We start from the raw sequence: 25,578 nt of genomic DNA on the forward strand, positions 1-25,578 counted from the left end.
CAAAGTACTTTATACTATTCCAAATTTTTTTTAATAAACTATACATTAGCGCAAACTATTCACCGAAATCTGGCAGTGTGAATCGGGTTCTAAAGTTTTTTTTTATTTTTTAATATTGCAAAAAAATAACGAAGGAAAAGTAATTTATATCACTTTAAACTTTTATACACTGTTTTAAATACTTATCTGAGTGAAAAAAAAATGCCAGATGCGTCAGGTAGATTTAAACCGTTGGCAGATCAAGTTTAAGTTTCTAGGAACGGACATAATTGGTATTCGTCGCATATATTGATATGAAGGTACATATATTGATGAAATAAATTCTAAATTTTTTTTTATTATCATTCTTAGTTTTTTTTTTATAACTTATGATATTTATTAACTATGATAAATTATCTCTGGAATTCCTTTCTGATTTAAATCTTTCGTTTATAGAATCGTTATCTACTTTAGATACGGTTTCAACTTCTGTATCTGTAACACCAATTTTGTAACGGTGGCATTAATATTTCAATTGTGAAAATGTTCATCATTAATGAAATATTATTAATTTATGTAAATTAGCTAACAATAATTCCTCATTGTTGAAATTGGGATCCACTAATATGCTCAAAACTGTGGACGGAAACTGATCTTCTTCAAACCATTGAAAACAATAATTACTTGTTACATTTTTCCATCCATAACTTTTAGGTTAAAGAGTTGTTGGGTATTTGAAATGCGCATTCTGCCATCTACTTTTAATATATTGCGTGCGTAGTAATTGTTGATTCTTTTTTACATGGTGGTATTGAAAAAGGATCGAATTTTTTCATTAATTTTGAGATTTCTCAGACACAACGACAGCTCTATACTTTTTGCGAAACTTATCAAACCGTCCAATGTCGTCATCTAGTACATTGTTTAACGCATACATCTTATAAATTAATGCTTTAATTAAAGCGAATATTGCGTCTCTTTTACAAGCTATATAAACTTTATCATGTGTTTCAAATGCTTCTCAGTATATTTTCGACTTGGAGAGTAATTCAAAAGGTTTGTTTCAACCTTTCCTGTAAAAACCTGGATTACAGTTACATTCAGTTAAAGCGTAAAGCCCCAGCAAACTTTGATATAATGATTAACCTAGTTGATAACTTAAATCAGAAATATTTATGCATCTTTTTCTGTTGCCAACACCTGTTTCGATGAAGATAATTAAGTCACTATTGAATAAATGATCCATATTACCAAGTATTATTACTTAAAAATCTGTATCGGAGCATTCAATCAATATTTTGTTGGTTTGTGCTTTACAAATATTATGAACTATTCTTGTATCTGCCTCTTCATGCGCTTCACAGGACAAGTCTTCATCCACTGTTTTTAATAAGATTGTTCCATCACTTTTGTTCGTATAACAGACATTATAACTTAATTTAATTACTTTTTCACCAATAAATAGAACCATTTTATCAGATGACCAGTGATCGATAAAAAAGTAGACTAAAGCTTGTTGGAATTCAATATTTTTTAATTCTTTACCAAAATCTGCCGGTCGTACTTGTTCAGCTCCACGTATTTTGTATTCTATATTCACATTATTATCTCTCCGTGAATGTTCATAGTCTTTAAGTGATGGAGAAAAGTATTAATCAAATACAATGTCTACACGAGAAGCAGGTCTGCTTGTGATTAAATGCATAACTCTTCTTGACATAGTGCCAAACATCCGCGGAACATCTTTTATTAAATGAAGCAAAAAAAATCCATCAATTATCATGAAATCAAAGTGACTTGGTACTTCACGAGGAGTATCTATACCTAAAATTTATCCGATTGCTGATTTTGCTGTTTTGCGTATCTCGTAAACCGTATTGTTAACTAGTTTTCAATGATTCCGCAGTGAAATTATTACCTTTATTTTTTTTATTGATTTTTTAAATCTATCTGGATTTCAGGAGCATTGTGAAATGAATTCTTCTCGTACTCTGTTTCCATTTGTTTCAATATTTAATAAAAAATCTTCAACTTTAACTGATGCAGCTTGCCCGGTCGCAATATTCAAAAGAACGTTTTTATCAATGCTGTCATCGAAACGATTAATGAATTTTTCAAAATTGTTAATAAATTTAGACAGTTATTCACTATCTCTTTTAATGATTTGGGTTCGTAGTTCAGTGAAAACATCTTGAAGTCCTTTTAACCCTGTCACTTCATATGTATGTGACATTATTGTAGCACTAATGGTGTGTCTCGTTGCCCATCTTTGTCGAGCTGCAATAGAGTTGGTAAAATGAATAATACCTGTTAATCTTTTGGCAGCATATATCATTCTAACAGTTGAGAAAGATCCTCATCATGGACAATATCTGAAGGAGCTTCTGGATATACCCATAAAATATTGTAATTTTTAGCGTACCTGATTGATGTCATATTAAGTATGTGTTTTAAAAACTTCTAGAAAATGTAAAGTTTCAAAGCCAAAAGTAATCATACCATTAGTTTTGAAATACGATAACATAATGTGAAATAGTCCTAAATGGATGAAAATATTCTTGAAGCGAGGGTTTTCAGTTTCTTAAATTTGCATTGCAATTTCTGCAATTGCTAAATCATAAGTCACTGCAATGTAAGGTTGGTCCAATTCTTCTGATATTTTCTGGCTCCTAGTCATTGTATCTAATATAACTGAAATATTCGTAGGTGATACATTGATTAGAGTAAAGTAGCAAATTTTTTATTTTGTTTCATTAATATCTTCGATGAAGCGACTAATAAATCCTGCCCACATTACACTGCTTACAATTCTAGAAGCATGTGTCAACATCCAGAGTGTATCTAACTGTTTAATTAATGTCTGTTTTTGCAGAAGTATATCTGTAGTTGATCTCAATAATCCAGACATCTTTAGCTTTTTATTATATGATACTAACAAGGAAACCTCGCGAGGTGGTCACCGCCGATTTAGCTAAAGTTTTTATATAATAATCTACGTCGAAAATAATGAACCACGTATTGTTTTTCGAAGTTTTGAAAGGGTAAAAATCGCCCCCAAAGTTTATACCCTATAAAGGTGATTTTTAATTTTTAAATATTTCTAATTGAACTGTTCCAAAACGACCTTATACGTCAATAACAACATGAAAAATGATGAAGATACCTTTATTTCTATATTTATAGAACTTGCCATTATAAATTTTTCTAAATAAAAATAACAAAAATCAATAACTGAAAAACTATTATTTTTTTTTTCATTAAACTTATTTCAATCGAAAGAGTATATAAAATTACGAGATATGTGTTTTTGTAATTTTTGAAAATAACATGTAAATCGATACCAAAAAAAAATATTCTCTTTCTACCAGATTTGGATCAAAATAAAGAAGATAAATGATTTATTTATTTATTTATTACATATATGATAATCATTGTAAAAATGATCAAGACACAATGATTTTTTACATCATGCACAACGGATAATTGCAATATTTTTCCATCTTGGAATTACACGATAAGACTTACAGTTATCTCCAAATGCAAAATCGGCTGGATTTTCAAATTCATCTGTTTTAATATATGTATTACTCCTTTTAACTCATGAATAACTAAAAAGATTAATATATCTTAATAAGATTAATATCTCGCTGACGAGAGTTGATTATGAGTCAGTGATTATAATTTAATAATATCATCGCTTAAGTGTAAATTTAAATCATCTCCTCGTAATAGAGGACACTGTCTGAAAAATATCTTACACGGTTTTTCTATATTCTAAACCCAAAAACATCTACTAAGTGATCTCCTCAAGTAGTCCCTCTAGGAATAATCATTATGCCAATTTCTTTATCCGGTGGTTTGGCAGAGGTGACAGCTTTATAACCATCTCCAGTCCACGAATCATTCAAAAGTGAATTTTCGAAGAAACCGATTGAACTGTGCACTCTATTTTTTTTTCTCCTACTGGAGCTAAAGCCCTCTCTAAATTTATTTTCAATTGCAAGCCACTTTGGTAAGAATTATATATGTTGACTAAACCATATGATTGAATTTTCGATTTTACATCGTTAACGAACACTTCGGATGTTTGTTTTAATATTTTACCATCTTCAATCATTTCTGATATAAATTTGTTCATTCTACGAGAAACAATACGATGAGCAACAATAATAGTATCCACGTTGAAGATGCTTGAAAACGGAGATCATCACATTGTTCGTCATTTTAATATTAGAGAATTTTTCAAGTAGTTTTTTTTGAAAATATTTGGGACTGAAAGCTGAATCATAGCCACAGCCGTCTTCTTCTGCCATTTTTTTCATCAAAGAAGTGTACTATTGATTTAAATTGTTTAAAAAGTAACAATATCCGTTACTTATAACATTTTCTTCTGATAGTTTTATCAGCAGTATTATCTCCATGAGATGAATCTTAGTAATTAATACAGAAGGGTTTCAAGACATTCTGTTTTACCTGCCGTGCGGTTGTGCTCTATGCTAAGGTAAGTTACCACCAGAGTCGGCAACTTATCGATCGCAGGTTTAGTTGCTGATTTTCTCGCTTGATGACGCTGTACCAGTCGGTAATTGTTACCGATCTAGGCGGCAATTGTTACTAATCTTTCCTATTGGATGACGCTGCTGTTTTGGCAGGTAAAAAATGAAATTATTGAAAATTTTGTCACTTTGTGTTACTAATCTCATGTTGGTTTGGCGCGAAATGTGAATTTCCAAAATTTCATGATGCTAATGTTTAATTCAGGTATTTTAGAAGTGTATTTTACTTAACTTATATATTATTCTATTATTGAATCATTCTTGATACTTTATTTTGCACAAGTAAATTAATACATAAATCTTACTATAAAGAGAAGGTTGAGTTGCAAAAAAAAAAAGATTTTTAATTGCAATTAAACAAATTTCATTCATAATTGACAAGCTATTGAATTGAATCAATTTTTATGACGTCATTGTGCTCATATAAACACAATATCGATCAATTGCTGTTAGACTATGAGCTGTATATTTCATTACATGTTATTCCGAGGAATAATTGCAACAATATTTGAAAATTACAAAACCTCTGAAATCGACATCAATTAGCTTATAACGAACACGTCGATCAACCCCGTGCGTTTTGATATGATGCTTAAACTAACACAATCAAGAACAAAGATACCATCCCATTTCTTGAAACTCTTTTGGCTCTGTTAGCTGTCAAGGGAATATAATATTAATGTTTATATAAATACTTATTATTGGTCCACATGATTAAAAATGAAATCAGAAACTCATTCATCTGTTTATGTGTTTCTTAGATATAGTATCGAGTGTAAGTCTATCTATGAAAAATATACTCATGCATACGTTAGAAATTTTTTTAAGGACTGCAAAAGAGTTCTTTATCTCAATCAGTTACGTTACAATCCGTTTCAGGGACAGTCAATTGATATTCTTCATAGTTTTCTTGAAAGTTAATTTCAGCAAAGTTAAGAAAGTGTTCATCCGAAAAATACAACAGATACTTGTAAATACTTATGGCAAATTAATATATATTTGGGGTATTAAGTGAAGTGAAGTAGAAAAATATTTTATTGAAAGTAAGTAATCTATTAATTCAATTTCATTGTGTTTCAACGTCAAGTGCAATTATTTTATGTTCCCAATCAATGGGAACACTGCACTGAGGGTAATGTGGCAGTAAATAATTTATTTATTGCAATGAAGAATTGGAGAACAGTGACGGGGTCTATAAATTATTTTATATACTAATTTATTGACACTTTAGTGACATTAAAAATTTATCTAAACTTCAAAGCGTTGATTTTTCCCAGGATGACTGGATTTTTTTAATGGTATTGTCTCTTCCGAAGAAGTAAATGTTCAACAGATCTTGAACAAAAATTATCTTGTCAAGAACATAGAAAGATATCCAAAAAAATTAAAAACCTAAAAACAATCACATTTTATTTACGAAAATATTTGAATGTAATAATATTTTTAATATTTTCTATATTTCAGTATGTTGAGAATTAATTAATTCTCAGTTTGAATTTGCCAGCTGACAGGAACTTCGGCGGCCATCTTGGGACTGGGTCGATAACCAATCGACCAAACAATCAATAATTCTTAATTTAGTCAATCATTTGACTAATTTTCAGTGTCCCTGTTGACTAATGAAGTTCCTGTCGCCATTCTTTCACTGTTCTCGTTCACGTGTACACGCTATTCTTATTCATTCTTAACAAATCTTACAAGTTTGAGTCAATCATCAGTACTAGTGCTATTGAAAATCATCAGAGCCATTCAAGCTTCATGCTAAAACTAGAATCAAGAAATATTTTAAGATTTTTCAGTGTAATTCAAGACAGTTCATCAAGATTCATTTGCATTGCATTGATAGGCTAACGCCACGTGCACAATCACATTCTTGCTCAACTTGAGAAGCGTGCTGAGCTCGTGTGGGAGGTCAATAATACCGAACACACCAAGTTGAGTAGTTTTTTGGACATTCAATTCAGATTCAAGAATTAAAAATAGACATTCAGTGATTTTGAGCGACATTCAGTCTTCCTAGTTAACAACTCAAGTTTGTCAGTATACTTAGTGTACCTGTTAGTGCTTAAAATAAAGATACTTTATTTTTTATAAAACCTGACTTCCGTTTGCTCTGTTCCGACACAATCATCCCTATCCTTAAACGGTTAGGTTAATTTACAAGTTGAGACTTTCTCAACATTATTATTAGTACCTACATACAGCCATGGAAATTTTTTTATCTAACATCTATACCATTAGGATGAGCAGGTATTAATTTCATAGAAGAGAAAATCAATTATTCCATTGAAATTTATGGCAATGACCGACGGTGAAATACACATTTCATACATCTCAATAACGTAACATTTAAATTGATATTTGACGACATTGACATGATACACGAATTTTCGCCTCTATGTTTAGAAGATGTACGTGAAGATGACTATATTTAATTTTTTTTAATGACTATGATCAGTGGAATTTATTTTTTTTATTAATGAAAATTATGTAGTTATTTTACACAAAATATTAAATGAAGATAAATGTCAAAGTGTAATAAAAATGTGCATCGTATTTTCAAATTCTGTTTGATTTGAATAAAAACGATGTAAATTAGCATTAAGACATAAATGAGATGTTGTTCATTTAATTGGTAAAAAGTAAAATTAAGAATGCGATAATAGATTAGAGAGGTGAATAACAGTATGATTACATTTTATTAAAAAGTGGTTTACATTTATGTAAATTCTTTTTGATTGTAATTTTTCAAGATCTGTCGAATTCTATATTTTTCAACAGCTAACCACCACTAACACATTCTATTGTACTCTTTAAAGAACTTCTTCAGTTTATGATAAAAGAGAATAAATATGTGAATTACCATTAAAAATATGGATCATATGTTATTTAGTTAATTGTAGAAAAAGTAAAGGTATCTGTGATCATAAATCACATTTGAATAATGGAAAAACAGTATGGCTATTTTGAAATCTTTTTTATTATTTCAATTCATGGAACTTGAAAAAGTAATTACAAACTCGTCAAAATGTATTCATACAACTTGCATTTAATTTTAAATATTGTAAGAAATTATCAAGATTATAAAATTAAAATTCTTTTAAACCTCTTATGCAGACTTGACCATGTCTCGCAAAAAATATTTAAAACAAAAAACTTCTTCTTTTGGACAATGTGCATGTTTTCCTGGATTTCTAATTTCAGATGACTTCCACAGGATAAGGAGTTTGCATGTGTATAAGCTTCTTAATCTTGTTAATTCATGTATTGTCTGATAACTTCAAACTTCGGACATCCCATTGATTCCAGGTTGATGTAATTTTTGATATTTAATTCCGTTATTTTTGCCACTTCGAAACTACTACCTTTATATCCTATCATCATTCCTTTTTTCTCAGCTTCTTTAGCGATTTTCCATAAAAAATTATCAAGATTGATCGGATCTTTATCATTAAATTTATCACGAAATAACATAACGTGAACGTAATGCTGACAAACTGCTGCAGTTTTTTTATCTTTTTCTGATAAATCTTTAAAATTTTCAATTTTATAGAATATTGAGTTCACTTCTCCAGATAGAACATTGATGTAACCCAACTCTTTACACATGAACTTTTTATTCACCATTAATTCCTTCATGTCAATGATGTATAGAATATTATTTTCCATTTTTCAACGTCACTCTTCACTACATAAGTATTCACAGGGCAATCAATTTTTTCCTTTAATTTACAAATGATTTTGAAACTCGTTATTTGAATGTGATTTTTCTTTTTATGAGTACCAATATATTTTAATCGAGCTGACAATATTTATGAAGATTGACTGAGGAAAGACACTTTGAACAGTTATTCAAAATGGTGTTGAAGGGTAGTTTTTATTTATCATATATCTAGTAACCCTATCAGAGCTATTAAATAGTTTCTAAGAAGTATCGTCACATAACAAAAACAATGATGGAATTCAGTGACGTTGAGGAGGGTAGTTTATCACATATAAATGAATGTGAACCAGCTTTTGAGTAGATTATTATTTGAAAAATCACAAAGTGAACGGAAATGAAAAAAACTATAAAGAAGTGTTGTTGTTACTTGAAAATTAGATCACATTGAAGGAAAATTTTTCATTATAAAAAATTGTTTATTAAAAAGTGAATTCATTGATTAATAAAAAGTGAATAAATTAATAATCAAGCAAAAATGGGTGATTATTATGAAGATTTGATGAAAATGATAGAAGAAGCTTATGTGCTTCTTTCATCATTAAGTGAACCAAGTAAAGATAAAGCTGTAAACAAATGGTTGGAGATGGGAAATAGGAACATTGCAACATCAAATCAACAATTACAATATAATTTATCAGTTGGTGAGAAGATGAAAATTCAATCAACGATTTTTATTCTTTAAACACTTTATGAAAAATTTATTCATCAACAAAATTATGTACGAGACGGTGATCTTCAACGTGATGTTGAAAGATCAAGTCCATCAGTTGTTTGGAGAGATCACGAAAATATATTCGAATCACGTATTTCAATTGCTAAATAAAATTCTTCAAGAAAAAATAATTGATGTTTTATTATCGAAATTTGAAGACTTTGAAGAGCGTGATTCAGGGTGGTCTATAGTAGAGATCATCCATTTCCAAGTCAACATCAATCGATATAATCCATTATCTGCAGGCGAATCGACGTTTATTGATTTACCAGATTTTATTCAACATAAGAAGGCGGTGTCCAATATCAAGAATAAAGATCAATGCTGTTTCCTATGGTCAATTACAGCAGCATTATTTCCAACTCAATTAAATAATAATATTTCGATTAATGTATATAGATAAAATGATAAAGATAAAATAGCACCGTTATATGTAAATAAATTTTTGAATAATCAACGTATACATTCGTTAATGGTAAAGAGTAATGTTGAGATAGATGTTCATAATAATTTAAAACCTACTTTTCACTTTTGTTTGATCAAAGATCATTCACGATTGGTTGGGTCACAAATGTCTAGAGGTAAAACAAAAAAACTTTTATGCAATCAATGTTTGTGTCATTTCAAGGTAAAACAATTATTAGATAATCATCAGAAAGATTGTATTAAAATGAATAAAACGGCTATTACGTTTCCAGAAAAGATAGAAAATAAAATTTAACAATCATGTAAATGAGGAACAAGTTCTATTTGTTGTTTATGCTGATCTGGAATGTATACTTGAACCAGATGATGACGATAAGCAGAAACATATTCTATGCAGTGTTGCTTTCTATGTTCATTGTTCATTTGATAAATCTCAATCTAAGTTTGATCAAAAACGTAGTCGTGATTGTATCAATTGGTTCATTTTAGAATTGGGAACAAAATCATTTGAAAGAGAAGTTGATTTATTACCAAATAATAAAGAAAAGTATATAGCTTTAACCAAAACAGTAGGTAAACTTGAATTAGTTGTGCGAAAGGGAGTTTTTCCTTACGACGAATACATTGATAATTGGGATAAACTTGATGAAATTCAGCTTCCTGCCCAATCAACTTTTTATTCTAAATTAAATGATACAACCATCTCAGATAAAGATTATCAGCATGCGCTTGCTGTGTGGAATAAGTTTTAGCTTAAAACTCTAGGTGATTATTCAGATTTATATTTGAAAACTGATGTTTTATTATTGGCAGACATTTTTGAGAATTTTCGTAGAAATTGTTTAGATGTGTACAATTTAGATCCTTCACATTATCTAACTACACTTGGCCTCGCTTTCGATGCTATGCTAAAATAAACACAAATAGAACTTGATCCTTTGCAAGATGTTGAAATGCTTAATTTCATAGAAAAAGGGATAAGAGGAGGGGTGTCGCAATGTTGCAATCGGTATTTGATTCTAATATTCCCAAAGATTCACCAATTGGTTATATTTAACTTCCCAGTGGGAAGTTATAGTAATGGGTCCGATTTTGCGAATCGCTAATTTTGACATATCTCCACGTTTTAAGGTCCCCAGAAATGAATACGATAGTTTTTACGTGGACGTCTGTGTGTGTGTATGTACGTATGTGCGTATGTTCGTACGTGCGTTTGGAATTCTTTTTCGCCTCGATTATCTCGAGAACAAAAAATGATATCGACGTGGGAACTGCATTCGACGCGTAATTACGTAACTTAGAACTGATTAGATTTTCAGCGAAATCGGTCTAGCCATTTTTTATGCAGAATCAAAAAACTGAAATAATAGTGAACTACCTAAATTCTGCAATTTATAAATTATACCATTTTTTAGACGGAATTTCGAGATCTTTTGAAAAATATGAATATCAAATGTTTAGAATAATTATACAGAAATATGATGACAGTATTTCATAGAAAAAAAAATTTTCAAAACACGAAATCAGCAAGACCCTTTCTATATATATGAGTACTTTTAACGCATAATTTTTTCGTTTACTAAAAAAATGTTACCAACCGTATGCCATAAATGAAAACATACTTTTTTCGTGTATAACAATGAAATTCGTTGTAAATAATGAAAAAAAGGATCTATGAGGTACGTTCGAATTCTTCTAACGCCCAAGTTTTTCTTTTACTGAAATAAAGTAACTAACCATATCAAATGAATAAAAACAGACTCATTCCGTTTATAACAATTCAATTTGTTATAAAAAATGGAAACGGGTTCTATTCAAATTGTTTTTTTATTCTTTCCACTGGGAAGTTGGTCGTGTGGACCTTTCGGGTCGCACCCAGACCACCGCAGAGCACTGATATTTTTGAAGTAGATTTATATTATCCCCAAACATTGCATCAACATCATAGATTTGCCATTAGGTCCTGAGCATTAGAAACCTCCAAATAGTAAAAGTACAAAGCTCATGACAACATTATTACCAAAGAATAAATATGTCATATTTTTTAGGAATCTTCTACCATGTATTGAACGTAGGTTCAATATTTCCAAAATTCATAGAGTTTTAAAATTCGAACAATCAGCTTGGTTAAAAAAATATATTGATTTGCATACAGAAATGAGAAAAAAGTACAAAAATTATTTCCAGAAAAACTTTTTTAAACTCATGAATAACGCTGTTTATGGAAAAACTATAGAAAATGTACGTAATTATAAAAATATAAAATCAATTACAAAGCAGGAGGGGAGATATAAGGCACAAACTTTAATATCTGAACCTAATTTTTATAGCAGTATTATTTTTGATAATGATATGATCATAATTTGAATAAATCAACTTAAAATACTTTTTAATATGCCATTTTTTGTCGAGTTTGCAATACTTGATTTATCGAGAATTTTTATTTATGATTTCCATTATAATTATATTATGAAAACTTTTGAAAATAATGTTAAATTATTATATACAGATACAGATAGCTTAATCTATTATTTCACTAATGTAAACATAGATAATTGCATAAAACGCAACATTCATAAGTATGACACTTCTGATTATCCAGCAAATAATGTTTACGGCATTTCTTTAGTCAATAAGAAAGTTCTAAGCTTGATAAAAGACGAAAATAATGCAAAAATTATGACTGAATTTATTGGGCTTAGAGCAAAAATGTATATTTTTAAGGTTCAAAATGGAAAGGATCAAAATGAAAAAGATCGAAATGAAAAAGATAAAAAGAAAGCCAACGGTGTGAAAAAGGCAACAATTGAAAAGATTACGATTGATAATTATAAAGAATGTTTGTTTAATCATACAATTTTCAAAAAGAATGAATATCATATTATCAGTAAAAAACATGAAGTTGCACAACTTTGTGTTCATTTCTGAACCACAACCACTTCACATATGCTTGATTTTCACGTTTTTCTAGAACTTTACTAACCAAATGTACATCAGGATATTGGACTCCAGTTAATTCATCCTTATAGATACCGCCTTCTATTGGTTGGTTTTGATAGTCAATTGATTTGTAAGTTACTGGATATGTATTTTTAATTTTGTTGATAGTAAAAATTTCCGTGGTCTAATTGGGAGTGTAGCCTTCCTCAAATACATGATTATATTTACTAATTCGAAATTTATCGCCAATTTTAAACTTATTTTTCTTTTTTTTCATTTTCACAACTTTGAGTTTTCTATAAATAGTATCAAATAGTTGCTTTTTATTGGCTGAAGTCACATCAATGAGTGTCATCTTAATTGTATGATGTTTAGTATTGTCATATGATGATATTAGTTTCGGTAACATTTTGTTTTTTGAAGTTCGATTGAATCGTTCACAAATTAATGCTTTGAGATTGCTGAATGTTGAGTACATTTTAATGTCATACTGTTTCATGAGTCCTTTAAAATCCTTATTGTAAAACTATTTGCCTCTATCAATGTGTAAATACTTGGGAACTCTTTTTTCTTTTAAAATAGTCATCATTGCAGCGGTAACATCTTTACCATTTTTAGTCTTAATTGGTATAGCCCAAGCATATTTAGAGAAAATATCAATAACTGTTAATAAATATTGATATCCTTTATTGTAGGATTTATATGCAATCATTTCAACAAGATCAGCTTGCCAAGTCTCATCGAGACGACGTATATCCACATGTCGTCGTTGATAATTTTTTCTGACTGGTCTATGAAGCTCTTATTCAATTTGTCTTTTTTTTTTTGTTCATAGCGACTGAGCTTTAGGTCTTCCTTTCAATTTTTTCTTAACGTTTTCTTCTAATTGTTTAATAATATCAGTCTATTTTCCGCTTCTTTGAACGTATTCAATTGATCAAATTGATAAAATTCATTCATTTTATTCAATTCAGCCTTCAAATTTTGTTGTGCTGCTTGTGATAATTCCAATTGCTGTTTAACTTGCTCACTGATATTTTGGATTTTTGCTTGGAGATTTTGAATCTCTTGTGTCAAAGATATTATCGTATTATTGATACTTGATTTGACAACTTGATATAGCATCATATGGATCTACTGGATCAGCAAGATTACACAGTCTTTCATCATTCATATCATATTGTTTATCGATTGTTAATTTAAACCCATTACTAGGTGAACCACGGACAGCACTTTTTTGTGAATCAATGTCCAACTGACGTCCATAAATGTCTACACTCATCCTCTCTCTTCAAGGGATACTTTTTTGAATATTTGTTCTCTCTGCGACTTCTATCAGGGTGATAATTTTTATGATAGGCGTAAGTGCTCTTCAAAATTTGTCCATAAGTTTTCTCGTCACTTTCTGTTGTTATATTTTGATCAGGTGATTCTATAATAAGCAATTCTAAGAGACGAGGAGTACTTTCATATTTTTTGTTACCTTTAATAACAAATCTATCATCAATTCTTGCTTCAGAGTTACCAATCATAAGTTTATTTTTTAATTTTCTTACACCTAACTTCGTATCCAATTCCTTCACTTGAAGTTTTGAATCGAATTTTTTTAAATATAATACTGCAGGTAACTGCAGTTTTATCGGTGTACTTTGATGAGAAGCAGTTGTAAAAGATTCATCATCAGTTATTGCATCATCATCCACACCATAATCAACAATATTATTATCGTCATATGTTGTTTAAAAACTTGTAGCACCTTCTATAGGATTTTTTTTTAATTAGCTCTTCTTTTTTCCATCAAATGTTTCTGGCTTGATTAGTGTCTTACCTACTAATTGTTGTAAAGGAGCTACTACTGGTTTAAACATTTCATAGCTCGTTAAGTTGTTTCACGTTCATGTTTAATTATTTCATGTTTACGTCGTATCGCATCACTTGCTTTTACAATTTGATGCAGAACATCAGCTCGTTTCTGCATTTTTCTTATCTTCATACTAACACTTTGATGATTGTGTCACAAATGTTCTCTTTCTCTTATTGTTGTTTAATTTATGTATTAATAAAGCTATCAAATCCTTTTCTATAACGTCCACAATCGATTTTCCTATCTTTGTCGATAACAACGAATCCATACTCATCATCCCAAAATTTAGAACAAAGTTCTCGAACATCAGAAAATGACATATCAGTGTTTACACGATCGTCATAAATATGCTTTAAATTTATATCGTCTTGTCGGAAAAGCATGAGAAAATTTGTATTAACTCGCACCAAATGTTTGGGAATGCGTGCATAAGTTTGACAGAGATAACAGCTATCAACATCTCTGTATCGTCCCATACAAAAGTAAGCACGCATATTATCTTGTTTCTCACAAGCTACGTCATCAAATATCATTATTGAATTAGGTTTTGCTTGCTCTGGTTTCACAACTTCTTCATGTCCATTAAAAGGAAAATAACCCATACCTTCTACTGGCTCAAGTAATTATTCTAAAAATTTATGTTTTTGCTGATGTATGGATTTCGAATATAACTATATATTTTAAAATCGTAATCCATTCGGATGTACAATTAGAGCTAAAAAAGCATTTGTTTTACCGCAATTTGAGGGGCCACATACCACGCCGCGAACGCTACTCGATAATAAATTACCATGACGTTGAATTTTTACAGTTTTTGGCTAAACGTTGTCGAAATTCGACACCGGTAATTGAGTTCTTTGTCACTCGAACTTCATCTTGAAGTCAACTGAAAAGCTAGAGTATAAATACTTGTCTTTTATATAAATAATTTCAGTACGGCTCGGGTTATGACACAGTACAGACATGGTACCGGCTAAGTTAATACAATCATAAATAAATTTGCCATTGGAGTTACACATTCCTGGATATCAGTATTGTGGACCCGGAATAAAATTACAAAAACGATTAGACCGTGCTGATCCTGGTGTAAATCCATTGGACGCAGCGTGTAAAAAGCACGATATTGCGTATTTAAAAGATCGAGAAAACGTAGAGGCAAGAAACGTGGCTAATAGAGTTCTTGCTTACAATGCTTGGCAAAGAGTTTTTGCTAAAGACGCGAATTTAAGTGAAAGAGCTGCTGCATTAGGATTACTGATATCATGACAGTTAAATCAAAACTTGAAATGGGTTTAAAGGAACCTCTGAGGAAAATCTTTAATTCTGCAAAATTGATGATGAATTCCGGTAGAGATCCAATAAAATCTGCATTAATAGCTACACGAAAAGTAGTAAAAACGATTGGTGGAAAAAAGAATGTTCGAGTTTTTCGTGTATTACCTGTACCAACTAAAGTTGGAAGTGTCTTACCACTTATACCGATATTTGCTAGTCTAAGTGCAATTGGTGCTTTAGCGGGTGGAGCTTCAGGTATTGCAAAGGTAGTCAATGATACTAAAGCTGTTCATCGTCAATTAGATAAAGCAAAACGTCACAATCAAAAAATGGAAGCCATAGCCTTGGGTAGAGGTCTACGCTTCAAACGTCGAAAACGAAGATACGGTTTATATTTAAAACCGGCGAAAAAAACGTATAGAGCTACCACATCGAGCATTAACTAACATCGATATTTTGGGGTATGCAAAAATTATGAAAATTTTATATTTTCGTGAAGTTTTTATGAGAAATGATTTACCGAAATCTAAACCATGGAAAAATAAGTCAGCTATTATTAACCTCGATGATAAAAATGGACCTGGAACTCACTGGGTGGCATATAAAAAACGAGGCAATAAAGCAATATACTTCGATAGTTTCGGTAATTTAAAACCTTCACCTGAACTTCTAAAATATCTCGATGTTGGTAGCATGCTATATAATCAAACATAGCGACAAGATTATTCAACAACAAATTGTGGACATTTATGTTTAAAGTTCCGCAGAGAAAAAGTTGAAGACATCTGGGGACTTGGTATGGAATTAAATCTCAATAGCTATTTAAGAAGTAAAGATAAGTAAAAGTACTTCAGTCATGGATGATTCGTTCACAATAACGCTGTCTGGGCAGACCTCTATATTAGAGGCATATTATTTTCCACCTGTCGAATTAACAAGGACGAAAAATTATGTACTGGCTCTTGTTGAATTATCAACATTCAACTCTATCCCAAATATTGATGATAAAAATAATAAATTTTATTATAATGTAAATAGACGAGATAAAATTATTGAAATACCAACAGAAAGCTATGAAGTTCAAGATATTGAAAATTATTTGAAGAAAGCTGATCGTAAATTGTCAATTTCCATTAAACCTAACAACAATGAATTGCACAGTGAGATTTACAGTGATAACGCTACAATAAATTTCAAGCCAGATGATTCTATTTTTCGTCTGTTGGGTTTCGGCCCAAAACTTATCTCGCTAAACTTAACACAGACGTCGGACTCACCCGTTTCCATCTTGAAAATAAATGCATTGAGAATCGAGTGCAATATTTTAATAGGAGCATATATAAATGATAAATTTGTGCATACAATCCATAAATTCTTCTCATCAGTTTCACGGGGATATTAAATTATCGAAGTGCCATCTAACGTCATTTATCTGCCAATCGCCGTGCAAGCAATACATCATATGCAATTGAAAATTGTCAATCAAGACGGAGAATTGGTTAATTTTCGTAGAGAAATAATAACAATTCGTTTTCATGTGAAATCTGTGAAATAATGGGTATTGTTTATAACACGCATACAAAAAAAGTCGAAGTAAAAGTGTGCTGTTTTGCATGTTTATTGCCATGGCTGCGGGAGAGGAGACATTAGCTATCAACAGAGGAGTTATTTTTGATAAGTCTATGTCACATTGTGAATTACATGCTCATCAACCTTATGTATCACCCTCACTCAACAACAACGATGAAATCCGGATTGCTGTTCAACATCAAGATTTGTGCTTATTACCTTGCAAGAGTTTTTTTCATATTACTGGAAAATTCATCAAACCTAATGACATGCATGAACTTATGCTTACAGAACAGCCAGACAAGGATGTTGGGAAGAAGCCGCTCGAGATAGAGAAAGATTCAAATTACGAATAGAAAAATATAATGTTATCATTAATCCTGTATTATGAAGAAAAATTGATTGTATGAATGAAATAAAATAAACTATGTAAGAAAAATTGTTTTTATTTTCGTCATAACACATTCTACGAAAACATTTCATTCTTTATTACACATTTTGTAATCCTCAACAAATGGAACAGGGCCATCATTTTGGTCGTCTTTTGATGGATGTTGCTTGTTACATCATCGATACATTTTAAAATCTTCATCTGATTCCTATTCATTAGGCAGTTTATCCCATGCAGTATCGATATTATTTGCAGCCTCTTCAATGACGAATTCTTTTGATAAAAGTTTTAAATCTGTTGGATTCAGCTTTAGTAAATTCTTGGTTACTAGGTGAATTTTCGTTGGTCTCATATCATCATCAAGAATCGAAATATTCTCAAGAACCCATTGGTTTAGTTTTTTTACATTAATAAGTGCACATTCAAATCGAGGGTGGTATAGATATGGAAGTCCTATATTTATTCCTTTCTTTATAATTCCTCCGTAGTGTTGGTAGTGATGTGGACATTTCATTTTGTTGAAATCATCATAAATTTTAAAATCTTCTCTTTCCAAGTTAATAATTGGAATATCTAAGTTTATCAATGATTTATTCTAGGAAATATTGCACTTCATAATTTCGTACAAAAATATAGCGTACGTTGTTCAGATTCTCTTTGAAGTACTTCTCCAATGTTTCATATGGTGTATCACCAATTTCCCATGAAAGTCCATAATAATACCTTTTACCAACATCAACGTCCCAGACTTCATCAATAGATAATTGACCGTAATCACATGTCGGTTGAAATAAAAAATGATATTCACAAATTTTTTCGTATTCTTACCACTTACATTAAGCCAACTTTTTTACAATCACTTTACCGTTAGAAAAACGATAGCTTCTTATATCAATAACGAGATCCATTGTGATCACTCGTTCTCTCTGCAAGACTAATTGTTAACTGAGAAAAGACTCCCTCAGTTTCTTTGATGCTTTTGAGCTCCCCACTTCTGTTTTTTACCCCTTTTACTAGAAACATTGGAAAAAAATTGGATGACGTCATTTCCATGAAAATAATTGTCTCGACAATTCAATAGATTTTTCTATCTTTTGTTTTTACTTGATTATTAATTAATTGATGAATGACCTTCTTTTTCTCATTTCTCCCGATCAACTTTTTTCCTTCGAGGTTTAAAATTGCAGCTATTCCATTCGCCACCGAAGAATATGAGTTCCAAATGATCTTCTTTGACATAATCAAGTAATTTGTTAAAACTAATATTATCCTCCCTCAAAGCATTTAACAATCTTGATGGTAAATAAACGAAGAACTTGTCGTTGATTGTTGCAGTTAGCGTATTACGATGTTTTGTATTACCTCTTTTCAGCCCAGTCACTCAGTATCTATGCTCTACCTCTACATCAGCCATTTTTTTTACAGGTTTTTTAGTTTAATTTGCAATGAAATCAATGTAATCGATTTTTGTTTCTTTTTTCACTGCACAATGTTAAAACCAATTCGAATACTTCGTTTATAATATTGAAAATAAAACGTAATATATGGCGTAAAAGAGTTTTTTATGACGTCACTTACATGGAAGTGTACGTCATACAAAAAAAGATATGATGTCACATAGACGCCATTCTAATAAAACGGACAAAGAAAATTCTAAGATATAAATATAACGGTTAAATTTTCTAAGAACCGGAGTGTGACGTATTTTCTAGAAAAAAACATCAGTTAACAAAGGAAACTGCGTCGACAAAAAAATGTGTTTCGGGAACTTACCGATAGAGCGTTGATTATATAAAACAGACGAGACATTTTGAAATCAGTTCTGCTACAGAAATCATCAAATTTACACTCAGTTGTGCACTATTAAGAGAAAATAATGTAATAATTACGTTGTCAAGTTTAATACATTGTTGAGTGAAATAAAATACAAAAAAAAATAGATTACATCAACAGTATTGCGAATAATACTTAAAAACCGGAAAAATGTCAGAATTAGATACTACACGAAAATAACGAGTGACAGGATTGAAAAAAGTGAAATCAATACATGGTGACGCAGTCATTGCAACATTAGATGACGAATTGATTGCTTTTTTGCCAAAAAGATTAACTGGAGCATGAAAAGACGACACTGAATATAACACCTCGATCGACTTCATAAAAATAATAAGTTATCACTTCAATACATTGGTGGAAATTGAAATAATTTCAAATTTATTAAAACAAATGAAAATAACACCTCTCAGGATTTCATGACACACGACATTAAATAGGCAGGAAGTGGATATTTTTAGAGAATGATGTAAAAACAATTCATTGAATTATATGTTTATGTCAATTATGAAATAAAATTTGTTTAATTGCAATTAATAATCTTTTTTTTTGCAACTCTACCTTCTCCTTATAGTAAGATTTATGGATTAATTTACTTGTGCAACTAAGTATCAAGAATAATTCAATAATAGAATAGTATATGAGTTAAGAAAAATACATTTCTATAATACTTGAATTGAATATCAGCATCATGAAATTTTGGAAATTCACATTTCGCGCGTTATTACACGCCGCCACCTGGTAACACTTAGTGACAAAATTTTTAAAAAATCAATTTTTTACCTCCAAAAACAGCAGCGTCATCCAATAGAAAAGATTTCCAAGGCAGGAAAATAAGATTGCCTACTACACGGACGATACACGCTCTCTCTCACGCTTTTAAACTTTAAACTTACCTGCCAACGGTTTAAAATACCTGAAGCATCTGGCATTTCTTTTACATTCAGATAAATATTTAAAACAGTGTATAAAAGTTTAGAGTAATATAAATTACTTTTTCTTCGCTTTTTTTTTGTAATAAAAAAAAAACTTTTAGAACCCGATTTACACTGCCAGATTTTGACGAATAGTTTGAACTAATATAAATTTTATTAAAAAAAAAATTTGGAATAGTGTAACGTACTTTAAGCAAATCGTTAACCAGGTCCTAGTCTACGATTATTTATAGATATAATAAAAGGTTGAAACCTGATCTATCGAAATTAGATGCGGTGAAAAATTTTTCTGTACCGAAAACGCAAAAAAATATTAAAGTTTTTCTTGGTTTTGCTGGATATTATAGACAATTTATTAAGAATTTTTCGAAAACTGCAAAATCATTAACGCGGTTATGAGAAAAAAATAGAGATTATAAATGGTCTTAAGAAGCATAGAGTGCTTTTTACGTATTAAAGGAAGCTTTATGTATAGCTCCAGTATTACAATAGCCAGATTTTTCGAAACCATTTATAATTACAACAGATGCTTTAGGCAGTGCTGTTGATGCAGTTTTATCTTAAGGGAAAATAGGTAAAGACAAACCTATTGCTTATCATTCGAGAGCGTTAAGAGGCGCTGAGTTTGAATATGATACATATTGTAAAATATTTGAATGCCGCCATCTAATGACTATTAGACTAAAGACAGTTTGTTAGTTAACAACGATAGTTGACAATTTATTTCCTAAAGTTGTTGCTCGGTCTTATTTTACAATATGAAAAGTAAGCTTTGGCTATTGTCCAAGCTGATGAAAATTTTAGGCCTTACATTTATGAACATAAATCTAATCAGAGTGTCCCCGAAAAAAATCATGTAAAAATCATAAGCGACGTGCAATCTCGAATACAACAATGTTTAGATTGTCAATTAAAAAATTTAACTCATGTTAAAAATAGACAACCGATGATTATAACGAATACTCCAGGTACAGTGTTTGAGAAAATTGCAATGGACATTGCAAGTCCTTCACCAGTTACATCACGAGGAAAAGAATATATCTTAACAATTCAGGATCAGTTATCGAAGTGTAGTGTCGCGATTCCACTTGAAAATATGACCGCGATTTCGGTTGCGGATGCGTTTATTAAAAGATGGTTTGTGTGTTTGGACCACCAAAGGTTTTATTGACTGATCAAGGTCGTAATTTTATTAGCGCTTTTATGCAAAGAACAATGAGAAGTTTTAAAATAAAAGAGTTGCAGACAACCGCGTTTAGACCACAATTAAATGGTTCTTTAAAGAGATCCTACCATGTGTTCGGAAAATATTTAAAACAATTCGCACGTAAGGATGACGAATGGGACGAGTGGTTAGAATTAGCTATGTTCTTATGTAATACGAGTATTGATGAAGGTACAAAATTTACACCTTATGAACTTGTTTTTGGAAAAGTAGCGCGCGTTCGACAAATGAACCGTTGCATAACTTAGATCGTCTGCCAACGTATGAAAATTATATGACAGATTTAGTGAAAAGATTAACGAACATACGTAAATTAGCATATGAAAATATAGTAGATTCGAAAGAAACGTCAAAGAAATAATATGACAGAAAGATGAAACCTATCGAGTGACATATAGGAAATAATGTATTCATAGAAAAAAGTCCAAAGCCAAATGAATTAAGTGATCATTATGATGGACCATTTGAAGAAAACAATGTAAAGTTAGAATAAGTAGAACTGTGCATTATTGTGGAATGCATTCACATGTTTCGGTTGTTGATAACGCGTACATGGATTATATCCATTCTATGCCAAGGGAAGCATGCCATATAACGCACGATCATGGCACGCTTTGAATCGCTAATGCAGTAATAGATGGTTTACTATTAAATACAACTACAATTAAAAGCATCACCTTAGCAGGCTCATCAACTCAGAATGAAGTTTGTTCAGGTGCACAGTACTCAGATCCATACAGTATATGAAATCCTGTAGTAGTGATGGGCACTGTTCGTATCAGTTTATGATCAGCAATAGCCTGAGTAAAGACGAATTCTAATTAAATTTATTTCCCGTCCGGATCTAAATGTAATTTTAATTCGGAAACATGTGTAGGACATACCTTCTGATATTTTTCTATGACTACATATTCAACATTATATGGAGGATGAGCTCAAAAATTAAAAACTAAAAAGGAAACGATTTACACAGTTCAGTCATATGAAACTACATTTTCATAATCTCTAATTGGAACTGAAGACTCATGTGGTCTCAAATTACTAAAGACTGAGCATCCAAAACTGTTCATAGTTACTGGAACCTCACTCGGTCAAGTGGAAGCAACTAAAGCAGTCAATACGACAACCTATAACATAGACATGTTTCTTCATATTAATACTAGATTCATTTATGTTGAAAGACACATTAGACTTCAGCTCCAAACATTATATCATGATGTAATGGGTGATGCACAGGTGTAAGCGGGAGAAGGAGATTGTACAGAACAGCCTGGCTATTGCATCAACCCAGCCTGATGAATTCGCCTATAGATTCATGAAAGTACCTTAATTTATGGCAAGTTTGGCTGGAGAAGTTATTCATATTGAACAATGTGTTCTCGTTAAAGTGATGATTCAGCATACAGAAACTTGTTATAACAGAATACCAATATTCAGAAACAAAGTTTTTTCTTATCACCAAAAACTCATATAATCACAAATCATGCAGCATAAATTCCTTGTAATTGGCTACTATTACAATTCTATAGAATTGGACAGACACTGTATAAGTTCATGCCAAAACCTGTCGAAACAGCACCACCGAGTCTTTAAACCGAATTTTACTTCACAGGCGCGGGAATTTTTTTACTGTATTTGATATTTTTTACTTGGCCAATGAATTGCCTGCGGATTATCAGAAAACATGAAAATTTTTCGAAAAAATTCTTTTTCGTGCAAACAAAGACATGGTACGCAAACCCTTTAAATCTTAATATTCATAGATCTGCTTTTGGTAGTTTGTAATACAGATTTAAGTTGCTCTGACTTTTCTCTAAATCTCAAAAAAAATTTTATCAATTTAAAACGTCAGAATCTGTTTAAAATTTTAAACGTGCGAAATCAAACGATTGCAGTAATAAAAGAAGATCAAAATTTGCTAGAAAAAATCACTTACACGTTAAGTTGTATGACTTGTCCTCTTCTGAACATTAGCAACCGTTTTTGAAACGATTTTCTATAAATATCAAGAACGATTGATTTTTTAGATTGTAAAGAAGTAGATGTTGCGGATCATCAGTTGAACAGAAAAGTTCCTTAGACTCTCATCGTGAAATAGATTATGTCATGATCTCATAAAATTCTGAAGTAGCACAATCGAACGATTTCAATAATTGCCAAACAAGAGGTAAATAACTCATTGTTCTTAGAGATATGTAGATAATATTCCTAAAATCTTGAAATTAATAACATTATGGTGAATGATAGTGTTAATTACTCAGTACGATTAACAATTCATTCCTTTTATACACTCATACATCCATGCCCATCAAGTATTTTATACTAAAAACTAGCTTGTTTGACACTGTAGATTCGTTCATTATTACTTGATCAACATGTCAAATTTGCTTTATAGTGTACTATTTTATTTTTTCTAATTACAAATTCTTGACACTAAATTTAAATGAAAGAATTGTGACGTCTAATTTTTATCGAGTGAACGATTACATAAAATCAGACGTGTCCGGTGCAATTTTTCGGTACTGTAACAGGAAATATCAAGTTAATAAACGTAAATTAAATTTTCATACCTTTTGTATAAAAGTCAATGACTTCTTTATCAACAGTCATTCTTCCATTTTGGTTGACGCGTCTCAGTGACACGTCATGCCATGTCCCATTATCGAGTCGTTCATTCGATGAACAAATTTTTGAATGTCCACTACCTAAGTTGATATGTAGGCATAAATATCCACTTAACAGTTCAAAACTGAGTAGATCTGGCTGAAAAGAATCAAAAAAGAATAAGTGACTTCCTTGTATTATGAATAAAAGTTAGTGATTATCTAAGAACAATCTAAAAATGTGTATTATTAAAATCCTTTTTTATGAATGTAATTCGTGAAACTTTAATAATTATAAGTGTTCAAATACATCTTGACTGCTACTCGATTTCTTGCGTATTCACCACATTCAACAAAAAATGGAATATGTTTCAAATTTCCATGTAGCATCTAACATCGTCGACTGTTACTTATATTGTTCTATATCAAATTTTAAGATACAAGTCTTTTTGCTAACACGCCTTTTTGAGGGAAAAAAAGCTCCCTGAACATGACTTCTCGAGAAAGTGTTAGGGTTTTACGTACTTATAGGCAATATTTTTTCAAAAGACCGAATGGATATTAATCTACATGAAAAATGATGACAAATATCGAGTAGCACACGTTCCACAGTTGTCAATAATAAATATTCACAATACCTCAAAGTAATCAAAACTTAATTCATAAAAATCTATCGCTTATTTATAAACAATACGCACTGCAATTAAAAAAATAAAAAAAGTAGTAAATACTTTTTTTTGTTTTCTAGAAAAAATACAGATATAGTCAATTTGCATTATCCACAAATAAAAGAGAACCTTTTTTATATCGAATATGGCATTGTTAGAGAATAACACATGCTGAGACAATTAATAACAAAAATATCACCTGAATTTTTTCTGTAACCATTAAATGAATAACATTTTTTTCCGTATCTTTAATATATTGACGAGCGCATTGATCAATCTTTGTATTGTATAATTCATATTTATAATATTGGTTAAAAACATGTTCTAAACGTAACGATTTTTTACACTAGGAACAAAGGATAATCGCGATAGTTTTGCATTTTGGAATATCATAGTGTATATTACAGCGATCTCTAAATGCAAAATTTTCGGGTTATTTGAATTCATCGGGTAGTATGTTTCTGTAAACCCTTTTAAACTAAAAATATTTGAAAAGATCAAGGTATCGAGAGGAGAAAGATTCATTGTGAGTAAGTGATTGTAACTTGATAATATTATTTTTTAACCGTAAGTGACATTAAAAGATTGAATATTTTCAGTTTTTCCTTTAATTGTAATCATTACTTCGATATCCTCGTTAGAAGTTTGGGCAGCATCTAAAGCTTCAGGATAATGTCTAGTTTATAAATCAATCAATAATAAACTTTTAGAAGCAATGTTTTGAGAAATACATGTTTCAGCTAAATCTTAAAGTGGTCTAAACATGATCAATTTTGAGAAAATTTATTATTATAAATTACGAAAAAAAAAAATTCATACTCATAAATTATTGTTACACTCTATTTACTGGAAGTAAATTTTTCCGATATTGATGAGTC

General features: G+C 30.7%; 1 protein-coding gene across 2 annotated transcripts in view; it reads right to left on the reverse strand.

Annotated features, from left to right (window-relative positions):
- Window positions 1–25,578, reverse strand: part of Nrx-1 (Neurexin 1) — a 763,150-nt gene that overhangs the window by 356,488 nt on the left and 381,084 nt on the right. For both annotated transcript variants that reach the window (XM_035088915.1, XM_035088914.1), the window contains one exon: window positions 24,000–24,192. In XM_035088915.1, coding sequence (XP_034944806.1) covers window positions 24,000–24,192 — 193 coding nt within the window. The remainder of the gene's footprint in view (window positions 1–23,999; window positions 24,193–25,578) is intronic.

The sequence above is a fragment of the Chelonus insularis genome, unplaced genomic scaffold, assembly GCF_013357705.1.
Source record: "Chelonus insularis isolate UGA/USDA-ARS -01 unplaced genomic scaffold, ASM1335770v1 contig_56_pilon, whole genome shotgun sequence".
Taxonomy (NCBI): domain Eukaryota; kingdom Metazoa; phylum Arthropoda; class Insecta; order Hymenoptera; family Braconidae; genus Chelonus; species Chelonus insularis.